Here is a 17,291-nt window from a genome sequence, read left to right as displayed (position 1 = left end):
GCCACAAAACTGTGTAAGATAGGATTCTTGCTCTGGAGAAAGAGTGCAGAGAGCAGAACATGGAATCAAATAATTACAGAACAATGTACTAAATACTAGAATAGAGGTAACAACAAAAAGTTGGAAGAATAACAGAGAAGACTAATCTGCCAAGAAGAAAAGGGAAGTCAATACATACAATGACACATATTGAGCTACATGAAAAGGAAGTAGGGTAACTCTAAGCACAAGAAGCAGCATGTAAAAAGACACAGAGAATCAACTAGCTTGCTAGCATGGGCAAGACCACTGGTTTAATCCCAGTACCAGAGATGTTTGGAAGCGAGTTTCACTGCTTTCACTTTCTTGTTCTAACCCATGTCCTGGCAGTCACTCCTCAGAAGTAAAATTGGGGACAACTATACCATTCAAACAGAAGAACTGCATCAGTCTTGTCTATTTCTCGAGTAAGTGGATGGATTTATAGTGTCTCAGTTCTCAACTAGAGTCATGTACAGTACCACAGCATGTTTTGTCACTTTCCTTGGGTAAATATCTCCAAGTAGAAACTGCCCCACCTTGTCTAAGGAGGTGATACCATTCTTGTTCCCATCTATCGAGTATTGCAGGTTTTGAGTGCTCCATAGAGTCTGCACTGAAGCAGACTTTGAGACTTATATTGTAACTGTTCTAGTCAAGATGGCATGACATCTTATGAAAGTTTTTATTTGTATTTCCCTGATGACTAACAACATTTAGAACACATCCATGTGCTTATCATCCATGCAACGATATTCTTTTGTGAACTATCTGCGACCTTGCACTTCCTAGGCAGATGCAACACACCCCCAGCCCTGTTTGTTTTCAGTTATTTTTCAGATAGGACCTCACGCTTTTTCCCCAGCTGGCCTCTTCCCACCTATGCCTCCACCATAGCTGGGACTACAGGCATGTACCACTATGCCCGGCTTACTTGTTGAGATGGAGTCTTGCTATTTTTTGCCTGGGCTGACATCAAACTGTGATCCTCCCAATCTCCACCTCCTAGGTTGAGGACTACAGTTGTAAGTCACCACACCAGGCTGCCTTCTGGTACGTTAACCTCTCATAGTCTTTTGCCAGGTAATCCAATCATCTGTGTGTACATAATGGTCATCTGCATTGTTAGATTTCTATTCCTGCTGAAACAAATTACCACAGTTGGGGCTTTAACAGCACACCGTTAATCATATTACCACTCTGTAGCACTGAAGCCCAACATAGGTCTCGCTGAACTAAAAATTACTGTGTCATCAGAGCTGCATCATTTTACATGCAAAATATATTTACTATCTTAAAATCCCCCCAAAAATCTCACCCACTGCAGCATCAATTCAAAGTCCAAAATCTCATCTAAATTTCACTGATTCCAAAGTTTTAATCTTATTATCAAAATCATTAAATTAGGTTCAGGTGAGATTCCTTTTCATTCTGGACCCATGAGACTAGAATACAAATTCCTTGCTCCCAAAACACAGTGGAACTGTCTTAGGATAACAATTACAGATCTGCCCATTCAAAAACAGAGAACATGGAAAGCAAAGTTGCTGGTAGCAAGTGATTTTAAAGTGTATTTTTGTTATGAAATTCTTATGCAGTGTGTTTTCTATGGCCATGTGTCTTCATTTTCCTCTGGTAAATACCTAGGAGTATAACTGCTCACAGGTAAGTATGTGGCTACTAGGCGAACTGGCAGGTTTCTGTCTGGGCAGAATTCTACATAGTTCTCAGTGCCACCCTTCACGCCCACCCTCTGCTTTTTCATAAAAGGCAGCTAGCACGCATTCAGCTCCGTCAGCCTCTTTCCCGCTGTAGAGTTCTGGGGTACTGACAGCCTTCTTCTACTCTGTCCTCTCTCTGTCCCTCCAAGTCCCAGCTGGTAGTGCTTCTGCTGGTGTAATATTCTTGAGCACCTTGTGGCTCTACCATGTAAGTACAAAGACTTACTCTATTACACAAGAGGCTCCTCCACAGATCGTGCTGGGCAATCCCATCTCTATTTTCAGCTTCGGCTTGGCTGCTTAGGGAATCTACAAGCTTTACAGCATTTGTGTGAGTGAATACGATGACCTTTTGATCTAAGGTTCCAGCAAAAGGTTGTGCCATGATGCCTTTGTTTTTTTTCTAGAGCACACATTTCTGACAGTGAATCTCTTGGTTGTAATAGCCTTTGACATTAGGGTAGACTGAAAATTTCCAAAATCATCAAGTCTTAACTCTCTTATCACTTAAGGATCTCCCCTGGATTTACTTCTCTACTTTCAAAGTTAACTAAAAGCAGCAAAAAAGAAGGTAGGTGCACCTTCAACACTTTGCATGGAATATCCTCTGTTCCTGCTTCCCACATGATCACATGCACAATTCTACTCGGTTTTCTGTAAGCTTCCGAATTATTAATTCTCTTCTGAGCCCCATATCAGCACCTTCCCTGTCCACGTTTTCACCAGCAGTCTACTCACAACAGCTTCCCGATCCTTACTTCTGAGTCTAGCACCATTATTAACAAACACATTTCTACTGGGTTTTTCTATCATGTGCCTCAAAAGTCTTCCAGCATATGTTCATTTCCTCACTCCAAAGCTACTTCCACATTTTTAAGTATTTGTTGCAATAGTACCCACTTCCAGGTACCAAAAAATCTGATACCTGTATTCAGTTTTTTCTTTTGGTTTTTTTGTTTTTGTTTTTTTGGCAGTACTGGGGTTTAAACTAGTGCTTGTCAGGCAGGTGCTCTACCACTTGAGCCATACCCCAAGTCCTTTTTTGCTTTAGTTATTTTTTGAATAGGGTTTTACATTTTCCTCTGAGGCTGGCCTCAGAGCACAATCCTACCTATGCCTCCCATACAGCTGGGACTAAAGATATGAACCTCCACACCCAGTTTATTTGTTGAGATAGGGTCTCACTCACTTTTGGCACTGGCCTCAAACTGCAATCTTCCCAATCCCCACCTTCTGGGTAGCTGGGATAACAAGCATAAGTCACTGTACCAGGACCTGTATTAGTTTTTTGTTGCTGCTATAATAAAGTAGCATAAACTTAGAGGCTTACGGCAATATTCATTTTTTAAATTAGCATATATTAATTAATGCAAGGGAATATCATTACTAAGTTTCCACTCATGCATATAATGTACTTTGATAAAATTCACACCTTTCATTTCTCTTACAGTTATGTGAGTTAAAAGTCCAAAACTGGTCTCCCTGGGCTAAACTGAAAATATCAACATGGCTGTGTTTCCTTGGAAGCTAAAGGGATTGCTATGACTTGAGTATGTTCCCCAAGGGCCCACACACTGCAAGATGAGTGTACAAGTAGTAGAACCTGCAAGAGGTGAAGCCTAGTGGAAGGTGATTAGGTCATTAGAGCACTGCTCTCAGAAGGGACTAATGTAGTTCTCTCAGGACATAGTCCTGAAAGAGCAAGTTATAATAAAATAAAAAAAAAATGGGGGCTAGGATGTAGCTCGGTGGTACAGCGCTTGCCTAGCATGCATGAGGCCCTGGGTTCGATCCCAGCACCAAAAAAGAAAAGACAAAAAAAAAAATGGAAGTCTGGCCCCTGAATCTCTCTGGCTTCCTGTTTTCCTGTGTGACCGTTTCTGCACACAGTCCTACCACTGTGATGCTATCAGCCATGGTGCCCTCCTCAGAGACCAAACAGACGGGGCTACACAATCTTGAACTTTCAGTCTCAAAAACTGTGAGCTAAATAAACGTCTCTTCTTTCTAAAGTACCCAGCTTTAGGCATTTTGTTTTCTCAACAGAAAATGGGTAAGACAGAGGGTGTGCATTTCCTTGCTTGTTCCAGCTTCTGGAGGTCATTCATATTCCCCTATGAGTGGCTCCTTCCAGTCTTCAAATCCAGCAGCAATGCAGCTCTCTGGCCTTGCTTCTGTCATCACATCTCTTTACTGACACTCTTCCTCTGCAGCCCACTTCATTTTTAGCAACCATTGTGTCCTTAAAGGGTCTACTTGAATAATCCCAGCTAATCCTATCTGCTTTAATTCCCCTTTGCTGTATAACATAGTTCCAGGTCCTAGGAACTGGGACTTGTACATGATTAGGGGACCATTATTCTGCATACCATATTTACTACTTAAAATGATCTTGAAGTAAACCATAATTCAAGATAGCCTAATAACACTCTGAGGGAAGTATTAACAGCTAAAAGAAACAACAACAACAAAAAAAACCCAGCTTTTAAAATTTTTCTTCAAATGTTTAATGAATGTAGCAATCTAACGGAAGGTTTTTCTGTTTCTCCTGTGGCAGACTAATACGACTCAAAAGTTTCCAACCCTTCTCCCTTGTCTGCTTTTAATACTTGGGCTGTGAAAGCTAAATACTCTTTTTCCTGGTCTCCTAAGTATAGTCATATAACACACTTGTGCCAAGTGAAGTCTAAAAATTGCCTTGAGAAAGCTACTGCATTCCTGATAAAAGAGGCAGATGGTGCTGGCACTCCCTGGCCCCTGCTCAGTGGCTCTCCTGCCTTGAATGTGGTGCAGAGCCAGTAACTCGGGCATCTATTTTGTAGTAATAGAGTATGTCCAAAAGAATTCAAGAGACAGTAGCCTTGCGGAATGACTGAACCAACACCAGCATATCTATGCCTCCAGATTTATAGTTATAGGAAGAAAAGTAAACTTCCATATTGTTTAGGTCATTGTTTACTTCTGTTTTTCTGTTATTTTCAGCAGAAAGTTATCCTAATTAAAACTATATATTCAACATACCTTCTGGTTAAACAAAAGCACCCTCCTTCAAAAATGCATTTTTTTGTACAAAAAACGTATTCAGTTAAATGAGTTATAATTAATAATTAAAAAGGCACTCTTTTAAGTAACATTTATCATATATAGTACTATAAATTGTACATATTTATTCTAAGACATTTGGGAAATTTTCAAGTTTAAAGAAAACAAATATTTACCACAATCTCAAATACCCAAAGATCACTTACTGGTAATATAGTAGTGTATTTACATTCACTTTTGTATATACATATGTAAAACATCTTGAAAAGTGAACTACATGGCATATACAGATTCAATACAACTCTCACTACAAATTTAGTGAGGATTTTTCCATATCATTAAAGATGTTTCAAAAACAGTTTCAAATATTTCATCATATGATAACATGGTTAATCAAATAATTTTAACAATGATAAGCACATTGTTTGCCCTTTTTGGTAGAATAACAATATTGCAACAAACACCGCTACATATACAGTATTGTTCTGTGTGTGTGTGTGATTCTTTTCTGAAGTTAGTTCCCACAGATGTGGTATTACTGAGATAAAGAGACAAACCTTTTCAATCATTTAATAAACACTGCCAAACTTTTCTAGAAAAACTTAATTTATTACTCAACCTTCTGTGTAAAAGAGTATCAAGCTCTCTTATAAGTACATTAATGTTGCTTTTTTGCCAATCTGATGAGTAAAAATATTGTATCTCATTCTTGAGTTTTTAATTTACACTTTTTGGTTACTAGCAAGAGTGACAATCTGAAGGTTTTAGTATTTTATATTACTTATCTTGTGAACTATAACTTAGTATTGTTTTTAAGTATGAGTTCTTTACATATTAGATGCTAGCCTTCTGATGTTATTTGCTGCAAATATTTTACTTGTTTATATATTTTTTTGTGAACTTTTTGAAGGTAATGAACCGATCAGCATTATCCTTTGTAACTTCTTTCTTTGCTTATCAGATAAGGAAGGTTTTCACATTATGACAACTGTATTTTAGAAGAGAATGCTTTAAGATAGCATTTAATCTTACTGGCAGTCAAAAAAGTAAGAACAGTAGAAAGAGAACAATGTGCAAGTATCTTTTCCTAGACTTTCATTACTCACATACCTGCTAGTGACGATTATCACATCCTCAGAGATGGTGGCCATTTCCTTGATGGTAAGGTAGCACATTCTCCTCAACGTTTGCTGGAAATTATTTATGAAAAGGTAACAGGTCATTCACAAGAAACTTTTTAAAATTTCAGTACAGTTAAAATTCTACTTAGGGTGAGGGCCCCAAGTAGAACAACAGTCTTTAAAACGTTCATATCTACCCAAAAAATCTTTTTAAAAATATCTGGACAAGAAAACATTCATAATATTACTACTTCTTAAAGACAAGCAATTGATGCATTCACACCCTGGAAAACATCAATGCAAAAGTTTTAAAATTCAATTAATTATATGGGTCTTTCTACAAAGAGGTCCATACTTTGATGGTGTAAGTCCAAAGACAGACTTTTTTCTGAAGGTGTTAAAGGCTTGTCCTAGAAAATGTACTTTTAAACTCTTAAAACAGTATGTGTGGAGAGATGTGCAGATTCTGTTCTTTCCTCAGTTCCGTTTAACCAGTGTTTCTCCTGAATCCTAAATGATTTGTGACTGGACGACCAACTTCCTATTTTGATTATCAAAATTTCCAGATGGATACCTAGATCCAAAGGAAGTGCTAAGCTAACAATAACAAAGCTTCCATTCCTCCCTCCTCTCTGCTCTACACAGAATCTGGCTTTTTCACATACTATCGGCAGCCATCAAACCCCAGGCTCCTCTAGTCTGTCCAGCTTCATTCCCTACTAAGGAACTTCCAATGTCCTATGAGTAGAGAAACTTGAAAACACCAGACCCAGTTCCAGAGTCCAGGCTGTAGAAAGAATCTGGTGGATTCTACTGAGCCTCTTGAGGAAAAAGAAAGGTGTGAGGATTCTCAGATGATTTAACAAAACAAAAGATCAAAGAGGAAGCCAGCATAGGGCAGCCCATATAAAGCCATATAAAGTTGCTATGAAAACAAAATGGAAAATAAGAATCAAAATTTCAGAGCTGAAGAAAATCCCATCCTACAATAAAAAATCTATCCCGAAAAACAGAAGAAAACTGGAAATGCAAAGAAAAATCAGCTAAAGCAAAAAATAAAATGGGGGCTCAACATTAACAGCCATCAGGGAAATGGAAATTAGAACCATATTTCAGACACTACCTCACACCCAACAAAACGGCAAACATCCAAAGACCAACAATACAAAGTCTTTGCAAAAATATGCTTAAGCCAGTAAAATAAACCACCCATAGAAATGCTGAATAAAATATGAACCAAAAATTCAAAGATGCAGCCACAGGCAAGATTCAGGGGTATCCACAGGTTCTGGCAATGAAAACAAACTACATATAGCATGCCAGAATCTTATATAAAGTATATGAAGAATTGGATTCTAAAAAGTATATTCTTCAGGCACAAGGAATATTATTCCAGACAATGATTCAGAAATACAGCAAAGAATACAAAGAGGTCAGAGGGGGAAAAAAGGCAGTAAAGACATGACTAAATCTGAACAACAAAAAACCCACAAAAATTAATATGTCATAAATTTTAAGCATTTTTGTATGTAAATGTGCATGTGTCTATACTCTAAATATAAGGTAAGAGTGTTCTAAGATTCTTAAATTTCCTATGAACAAGGAAAAAATAAAGATGAATGTTAGATTTTGGTAGTCAAAAACCATGAGGCAATTTTTAGGGTAACCAAGTAAAAACTACGAAACTATTATCCCATGTCTCTCTGTTGGTCCTCCTTTTCAATGTACTTTTTCTCTCTTCTTTCAGTTTCTGTTAGTACCTTCAAGAACACTGGGGTTTTTTTTTGGTTTTTTTTGTTTTTTTTTTTTTTTTTATCTTATGTCTCTAGTCTGCTACTAACTCCATGGAGTGCATTTTCTTTTTTTTTTTTTTTTTGCTTTAAAAAAATTCTGGAAGTCTATTTGTATCTCTTCTATTTTACTCCTTATTCTTGTTATGCCTTTCAAGAAGCTGATGGTGTTTATAATAGTTATTTTAATGTCATTGCTCATTCCACCAACTTTATCATTTCTAGGTTTATACCTATTGACTACTTTTCTCCTGATCATGCATAGTACTGCTTCTTTACATGCCCAATTTTTTTTTTTTTTTTTAAGATGGAGTCTCCTTACATTGCTCAGGTTGGTCTTGAACTCATGGGCTCAAGTGATCCTCTCTCCTTAGCATCTCAAGCAGCTGGGAGTAAAGGTATGCACCACCATGCCTGGCCTACATGTCTGATTCTATTAGATGCTGTACATCATGATATTTATATTAAGTGCTGGATTTTGCTGTACTATTTTATATATCATTTAATTCTACTCTAATATGAGCTTAGGCTAGCTGGGATCTGTTTTGGATTTTTGTTTTTTTAACCTTTGAGGCTTACTCTTAGGCTAATGTATTCCCATTACTTAAGTGATACCCTTCTAAGAACTGTACCAAATGTCTTATGTATTTAAAAGGTCTTTCTAATCTCACTGGAGGAAATATGCATTATTCTCAGTCTTGTGTTCTTCTGAGTCTTTCCTGAGCCTTGAGTAGTTTCCTTTTACACGTACACAAATCAATTCTTATCCAGACTCACAGGATGGGCCTCACTAGATGGCTGGCTAACTGTCATTTTCTCCCTCTTCCTTTCCCTCCTCCTTCTTTGGTTGGCTGCCCTACAAATTCAAATATTCTTGGCTTCCCCAATTTTAATATGTCTTCCCAACTCAGAAAGACAGGAAGTCTCCTTTACAGTCTGCCCTGCCTGGCCTAAGGCCTGCAACCTGCCCCTGGGCAGCTAACTAGTGTAATCCCAGAGCTTACCTTCTTTGCTTTCCTTCTTCAGATCATAGTTTTGGGATGCCTGTTAGCTAATGTCTGAAAACTGTCACTTATTTCATTTGATTTTATAGGATTTATGGTAGAAGAGTAAATCCAGCCCCTTTATTCTATCATAGCTGGAAACAAAACAGAAATGTGGTTCTTAATATCAAAATACAGGACAAATCATCTGGGGCTTTTTCTCTTTCTCCTTTTCTCCTCTCTATCCCCCTCTTCACTTCCCCTCCCTAGTTATTCTTTCATTATTAATTTCTAACACTATTCCATTAAAATTAAAGAACATAGTCTAGGGATAAATCTAATGAAGATGTATTGTAAGCAATTATGTGTATGTCACACTGTACTCCTGTACAACTAATATATGCTAATAAAAAAAACCACAAAGTCTATATACTGAAGCAGAAAAAAAAAAGAACATAGACTATATGATTTCACTCCTTTGAAATCTGTTGTCTGGTTTAATGGATCAATTATACATGGTTATTTTTGTAAATGTTCTTTTGTGTTCTCCATTTACACTTAATGTAGATAAATCTATGTATGCCATCTGACTATATGATTTATGTTTGTCATGCTAACTACTGTTTCTTTTCTTCTTTTTTTCCTGTTTATTTTCTTATCCTTTTTTTAACCCCACCCCAGATCTTTGGGTTTTTTTTTTTTTTTGTACTATTAGTTTGGAAGAGAAAAACAATGAAAAAAAAAAAAACCCAATGAAACAAAAAGCCATTCTATAAAAAGACCAATAAGATTTATAAACCTCCAGACAAACATCCTAAAAAAGAAAATATCTAACTACTTGGAAGGCTCAGATAGGGAAGATCACGGTTTAAGGGCAGCCTAGGTAAAAAGTAAGTGAGACCCCCCCCCCATCTCAACAAATGGCTGGGCAAGGTGGTGTATGCCTGTCATGTGGGAAAGCACAAACAAGAGAACTTCAGTCCAACCCAGCCCAGGGAATAAAGGGAGACCCCATCTCAAAAATAACCAACCCTAGCCAGGTACTGGTGGCTCACACCTACAACCTTAGCTACTTGGGAGGTGAGATCAGGAGGATCGTGGTTCAAGGCCAGCCCAGGCAAACAGTTCAAGAGACCCCATCTCCAAAATAACCAGAACAAAATGGACTAGAGATGTGGTTCAAGCAATAGAGTGCCTTCTTTACATGCATGAAGCCCTGAGTTCAAACACCAGTTCCACCGGAAAAAAAAAAAAAAAAAACTATCTCAAAAGTAACCAATGTAAAAAGGTCTGGTGGAGTGGCTCAAGTAGTAGAACACCTGCATAGCAAGCACACACAAGGGCCCGAATTCAACTTCCAGTACCACCAAAAAAAAAAAGAGGGAGAAAGAGAAAGAAAATACAACTGACCAGTATCAAAATGAAGAAACATCTCTACAGATTCTGCAGACACTATAAAAATTATGAAATATTACAAACAGCTCTATTTTCCATCCTTCCACAATTTCCAAACACCTCTATAATAGTCTCAGGCAAAGTCCCCTATTAACCTCAAAGTCTTCTCTGAGCATTCCCATCTCTTTCTCTAATTGAATGAATTACAGAAAAATAGAAACCTCAATCTCTCCTAAGGATTGTCCTGCAGCTTTCTCAAAAGGGGCTGTTTTATCTTCCATCACCCTCACACCATCAGATTTACAGATGAGGAAACAGCCCAAGTGGTTCCTTACTGCCATTTCAAATCTTTGCCCCACCTTTTTCACTGCACCTCTTTCTTCCCCAAAACACTCTGGCTTTAAAGCTTATGTCTTTAGACTGTTTCACCTGCTACCATTCCTGGTTGTACATAAGAGACTCCAGGTTGCTTTTCCTGCTTAAAAAAAATATCACTACCTATTCACTGTCACTCTCTGCAATATTATCCCAGTAATAAATACTGGTTATGTTATTATCCTTATTTGCATATGAACCTTATTTCTAAAACTGTGTCTTTTCCATTCTTTGGCCTCCTGCTATGGTGACCACCTACTTCCATTCTCACAGCCTCTATCAATAACAGCATCTCCTTCCATCTGACTTCCAAGCATCTTATACCCAACCTGACTCCAACAATTCTTTCAACTCATGATGAATAAAATCCACTAACCCTGATAACTTTTTCAGACCCATCACCAGACACCTGCCTGCAAAATTAAAGCCACACAGACCATGACCTTTATAACAGCAACCCTCTGAGCCCCATCCCAGCAGCTTGAAATGCTGAGGTTTCTAGTCTAATTCCTCTAATAAATACCTAATCCCATAATACTCACAGTGGTTCTGCTTCCCTGATTGAACTCTATGAACCTGACACTGCTTCTCTTATTGGATTAAAGGCACTATTGACCCTGTTTCCAACGGTTAAGAGACAGGAGTCATCCACAGCATGCAATGGCAAAATATTTAAATTATCATCTGCAGACAAGGACCTAGAGAAGACAAAGCTTTGGGTAAGTAAGTAATTGCTGCCAGACAACATTTTAATGAAAATAAGCTATTAAAACTATGCTAAAAGTAAGTTGCTTAGTAAAAATAATCAGTTAATTAGTTGCTTTTAATTATGCTGAAGAATTCTGTTCTTAGAAAAAGAAAATGATGAGCTTAGAGCTTTAAACACATAGCTCAATGTCTGGATAAGAGACCAGAAATCTCCAACTACCTTAATACAAAGCCTTATGTCATGTGGCCACAAAGCTGCGAAGGTATATCCTGCAGTTGCTGAATTACAATGCAAATTCAATTCACACCCTTGCAGGGCATCTTATGTTAAAATTAGGACTTTAACTGGCAAGGGTGACCCTGGAAATTGAGATGGGCACACAGGGGCAGATTCTAATGAAGCTGAGTACCTGGAACTCCTAAATTCTGCCAAATATCTTCTGCCAATATAAGCAATCTTTCATCCTGTGTCTTAGGAAATTAATCTCCCTTTGCCTGAAGAGTATATAAAGGCCTCCCCTGAGACAGCTGCCATACAAGTGACTCATGATCTTCCTGAGGAACTATTCCTAAAATGTCTCATTATCTAGACACATGGCCAGACTCAAATTCCAGTCTTGGGACTGTAAAATGTGGCCTGTGCTGATATGCAATACTTATGAAAAGAACTGCAAGATTTGGCCAATTTATGTTAACGTGAAATATTGAAACATATATCCCAGAATCCCCCTCCCTGTATGCTTCTATGGTAGAATTGGGCAGAAGAGAAACATATGCCATAGTCAGAAGACAGAAGAAAAGCATCAGCCATTATACTCTGAAGGTTAGGGTGATCTAGGGTAACGAGAAGCAGTTGTAAGAGGGACTGACAGATTTAGTTTGTCCTCGTTCTTTTTCCCTATTCTATGTTCCCATCCCCATTCTACGTTCAATTCTTCTTCTCAACTGCCAGTCCTCCTGACCAACAACAACCCCAGACTCACCAGAAACTTGACTAAGAACTGACAGATGTGGTCGCTATGTGCACTGACTTCTGTACCAATCCATCTTTGTAGTGCAAGGCAGATGCTAGGTCTTAACCATTTTTATAACTGCAGGATAAATTTGTACAGCAACAGCTTTCTACTACATACTTTAGTTCTTTCACGTTCACATGTTCTTAATGAGCATTTATAAATTTTATAAAGATAAACAATTTTTAAGGAATTTTAAACATTTCAAGCAACCATCTCTAATTTGAAACATTCTAAATTCCCTCAAAAAATAAATAAAAGGAGTTTTTTCATCCTAAAAGAATTTTAAAAGACTCACATCATTAGATTGAAACAATCGAGTCATTGCAAAGAAGGCTTCTGTAGCTTCCATAGTTCCAAAGTGTTCACCCTAGGAAAAGTTAAGACAGTTTTTAAAACTTTAAAATATAGGTATTAAAAATTATCTCTTTACTTCTGGAAAAATCTTTTAAAATTCAGTAAGAAAGTTTCTTTGTAAAAATTCTGCCTCTTGGTGGGTTTTCAGGCTTTCGATTTTAAAAACCTGCACAGCCATTTATCCACTTCTTGTTTAAAATAATTCAGTATCACACAATACACTTAAAAATTCTAGAATAGTGGTCTCTCAGCTTTTAGCAGAAAACTGTTTATATTTTCCTCAACAAAGATTTACAACAAGACAGACTATGACAGCAAGTAGTTTCTAATCAGAGCAGGACGTTACTACTGCAGCAGAGGCTGTACCTTATACATTTCTAATGCCCAGCACAATACCTGAGCTATCATAGGAGCATAGTAAATATGATTGTAAAGTACTATCTATGAAGAATTATAGAAAATGGAGTAAAACAAAGTCCAAGCAAAGGAGAGCCCAGATTCATCTCATTAATTAAGAAGACTTGAGAGCCGCTACAGATCCCAAGACCCTGGCCCAAATCCTTACAAACAGAACTTGGACCTGAGCTTCACACAGCATGCCTGGACTTTGTCCCAGGGGAATCCTGAAGGAGCCTGAGGTTTTGCATCTCTAACTGGCTCCCAGTGATGCCAATGCTTGCTCACAGTTTGTGAATAGCAAGGTGTTAGACAACCTATCTCACTAATATTCAAAACATTTCAGATCACAGACTACCTAAAATATTACCATTTCAATATTTAATTTCTTCATTAAAAAGCAATCCTATGTAACATGTCAGGCACAATCTCTTTTCAGAGCTTCAGACTTCACATAAAACACAATTCGTCTTCAATCTATTTGCCATGGGTACAAAATGTATAGAAATAAATTTTTATATAAAATGTTGAATGTTTAGGATTAAAGACAAAATATAACAAGAGTTTACAATTACTTTAATCAGAGTGCCTGACTTGCTCATCAGCAAGAGACTGCCCTTTTTCTGTCATATTTACTGAATATTTAGAAGCTCATGAACTTTTTGGTTATACTGGAAAATCTTAAGTCTCTACCTTTTGACTTGAAACGCAGAGAATATATGGCTCTGTCAACTCTAATAAAACTGAAAAGTAATTTTCCATAACGCTCTACCAAGAACTAGGAAAAGAAATAAAATGTTCTCAAACCTGTTTATGTAGTTAATTGTGATTATGCTGTGCTTGAAAATTTCCTTATCAAGATAGTGTTTCAACATGAGTTACCACATGAAAGAGGTATTGGCCAACATAAAAGTATGTGCTACTCTGGATAACTTTAACTACTGAAAATCCTGTTTATATCATGGATTTAGTCAATTTGGACAAAATGTATGCAATAGAAAGATAAACTGACTTTGGTTTGCATGTTTCTAATATGCTGCCACAAGGTGTTATGCTGTTTGTGAGCAGATATATTTTATTTAAAATTATAAGCTTGCTGTTCAGTCTCCACTTGTAAACAAAACTTTGTTAAATCCCTGGATGAGGTCTTCAGTCACAAAACAAAAAAGACAAAATATTCTCTTAGAATTCAAATTGGAAACTATAGTATTCTTAGCATCATATGTAAGCCACCTGAAGCCTATGGTATATATATATGCATATATGTATATGTAAATATATGATCTATAAAACAAAAACACATTTTCTATGGTTCTATATAGTTCATGAGGTCTGAAGCAAAAAACATAAGCAAAAATAAATCAATTACAATAGGACACAGAATCTATATTCTACAATTACAAATAATTTTTTTGGTTTTGTCTGCTTGTATTTCCAGTACATAGAACAGTACCTAAGACACAGCAGCCATAAAATTTGCTAAGTAACTGAATAAACACCATTCCTGAATGTGTATTATGCATCATGCACTATTCTCAATGCTTAATATTACTATCTCATGTAATCACTGCAATTTTATAAAACAGGTGTTATCATAATTCCATTTATAGAAGACAACATTAAGGTACATAATAGTTAAATTATTTGCCCAGAATCAGGTTGCCAGTAATACTAGAATAAGGATGATAATATAAAATCTGAATATTGATCACATCTTTAAAATATCATTATTATACACACAAAAAAAGACTGAATATCTGAAGTTTGTTTGCCCTTGCAGTGTATTTCCAGAGGTACATAAAGACCTCTAAAGACATGTAAATGATATGTTCTAACTAGTAATTGTTAAATTCAAAGCAACGTATTTATTGAGCATCTACTATGTGGTTAGCTAGCTTAACTCATGAAAATAAAAAATACATTGCAGTCCTTGAGCTCCAGAAGTTTTACATGTTTAATATATTAGTCAAACATTGTGGACTTTAAAATTAGGTAAATTTTAAAAAATTATGCTTTCCAGAAAGTACTTCATTGCAGGTTATATATTTCTATGCTAGGGCACAAATCTAAGTAAAGTCAAAATAATTTACCTGGTTCAGTAAGTAAAGAATCTTTGTAAGAATATGCAAACATCTTCTTGGATTGATGGGCGTTTCATTGAATAGACGAGCCTATGGAAATGTAGAAAAATTATGTTAAATATAGTGTAATTTCTATCTTTTCTAGCACAGATTACCACAAATCAATTATAATACAGACCACTTTAATGAAATATCCAAATAGCATTAGCTGTCTATAGCTCTCAATTTTCTATGGCACATGATAAATTATTAGATGTGGCCTTGATTTTCTAGTTCATAATCTCTAACTCATTTTCTTAGGTCAACTACTTCAACCTTAAGGGCTTTATCTGTTAAGAGTTACAATATTTATCAACACCATATGAACACAATGAGTTTCATATCTGTAACTTCTTCCAATACCCCTGAACTTAACACCTCTTCTGATATTTTATTTAAAATCCTTAATGCAGGGAAGAAGGGAGATAAAGGAGAAACATGGAGGGGGTGAATCTAAGATATATTATAAGCACTTATGTAAATATCACAACAAATCCCCCCTGTATAACCATAATATGCTAATAAAAAATAAAAATAAAATCCTTAACACCACGTCTTTGTAGTTCCATAAGCTCTAGATTCTCCTGTGAGAAACCCTCTTCCTTTTCCCTCAAGTCCATATTCTCTGAACTCAGTTAAATTCTTCAAAATGAATTTAGAGTTTTGCTCAAATCTAGGGAGAGTGATTCTCAACGTCTCCATCTCCCCATAGCAGTGCCAGCATTCCTTAATTCTTATTTTGGATGTCTTGATCATAGTATCCCAGAGGTTCTCTGCCCATCATTCTAAACTAGAACAGAACAGAAAAGCACAATATACTTCCAAGTCATACCTCCTGTAAGACAGCACTCTTCTCCAGATGTTGGAAAGGATTGGAACCACTACCTACAGCAGAAATAAAAGAAGGCCCTCAGTAGTTGCCCTGGAGTTTATTACCTGGAGCAGGGTACTGAATTTTCGGGAAAAGTGATCATTTGTTGATAATCATTACTAACATGCATATAAACTGAATTTCCAATCATTTTGATTCTGGTAGATGTCCTATCATTTCCATACTGAGAATTTGGACTTCTCTTTTGCAGAAACCTTGCCCAAAATGAGTGTCTTTATTCTGCCTTTTATTTTTTAATAAACCCCATAAGTGTTACAAACGTGTTATTTCCCCAACAACCAAAATGAGATTATGATAGGGCACTTTGCTGTCCCTAAAATCAAGCCCTCTGTTTTTCTAACAGTAAGAGGCAGAAATGAAGCTTCCCTGAGAATCACTTAGGGGGTCATGAAGGTTCATTAACCAACCCTCTACCACACTTTGTGAGAGCAGCTAAAACTGAGGGTTTTTGTTTTTTTACGTGGCCTGGCATCTTGCCCATTTGCGCTGGACCACAGATGGGTATGAAGACGCAAAGTCATTTCTGGATGCCTGAATTGAGTCTTGGCCCCTGAGGACAGGACAGTCAGGGCCATCAGGAAAACTGGAAGGCAGAGGCACCTGCATGTTCCCACGCGCACACGCACGCACTGCGGGGACGACCCCAGCCACGAGAGCAACTCGGGGTCCCCACTCAGGGCCTAACCCACAGCACGCTCGCAGACTGCACTTGCGCTCGCACTCCGCCCCCTGCCAGGGGCCCGCGGGGAGGTGGCTCCGAGGGGCTCCGGAGGGGCGGGGGCGGGGCGGGGACGGGTACCGGGCTGGGGCGGAGCCGCCGAGCAGCCCGAGGCGGCGCCCGCGTGAGGCCGGGAACTCGCGGCCCGAGGGGAGGCCCCGGCGCCGGGGGAGGGGCTACAGGCAAGCCCCCGGCTGGAGCGGACGGCCCCTCGCACGGCGGCGCCCACGCCCCCAGCCCCGCCATCCCGGAAAGCAGGTGACGGCGGGTGAGGGAAGGGGATCCCCGCGGCTGAGGGTGGCGTCAGAAGCCCCGCGCGTACCAGACTCCTCGTCCTTCTTGTCGAATTTTTTAATCATCTTGGACGACTTCCCAGCGCCCAGAACCACCGCAACCGTCCCAGGCGCCGCCGGCAAGCGGAAGAGGCTGCAGGAAGGCCGGCCCCATGCTCTCGCGCCGGTTGGGCCGCCGGGCCGTCACTCGGGGCCAAGGCCCGCCCTCCCGGACCAGCGCGGCCGCCCTCGCCCCCTGGGGACGCAGACACGCCCTCTGCTCCTCCCCCCCCCACCGCACAGGGGGCGGGGCCAGTGCTGCCCCCGGGTTCGCCACGCCCACCCGCCCGCGCCTGGCAGCCCAGGCCTG

The 17,291-nt window shown here is 38.6% G+C and overlaps 1 protein-coding gene across 1 annotated transcript in view; it reads right to left on the bottom strand.

Annotated features, from left to right (window-relative positions):
• Positions 1–17,123, bottom strand: part of Copg2 (COPI coat complex subunit gamma 2) — a 146,751-nt gene extending 129,628 nt beyond the window's left edge. The window contains exons 1-5 of the mRNA XM_020183816.2: positions 16,972–17,123; positions 15,872–15,924; positions 15,010–15,090; positions 12,465–12,536; positions 5,892–5,971 (exon numbers count right to left, since the gene is read on the bottom strand). Of these exons, the coding sequence (XP_020039405.1) occupies positions 5,892–5,971; positions 12,465–12,536; positions 15,010–15,090; positions 15,872–15,924; positions 16,972–17,008 (323 nt within the window). The 5' untranslated portion in view covers positions 17,009–17,123. The remainder of the gene's footprint in view (positions 1–5,891; positions 5,972–12,464; positions 12,537–15,009; positions 15,091–15,871; positions 15,925–16,971) is intronic.
• Positions 17,124–17,291: the final 168 nt, after the last annotated feature.

Source organism: Castor canadensis, chromosome 2 (assembly GCF_047511655.1).
Source record: "Castor canadensis chromosome 2, mCasCan1.hap1v2, whole genome shotgun sequence".
NCBI classification, from domain to species: domain Eukaryota; kingdom Metazoa; phylum Chordata; class Mammalia; order Rodentia; family Castoridae; genus Castor; species Castor canadensis.
The sequence above is the reverse complement of the archived record's forward strand: the minus strand, read 5'-3'. Positions and strand labels throughout refer to the sequence as shown.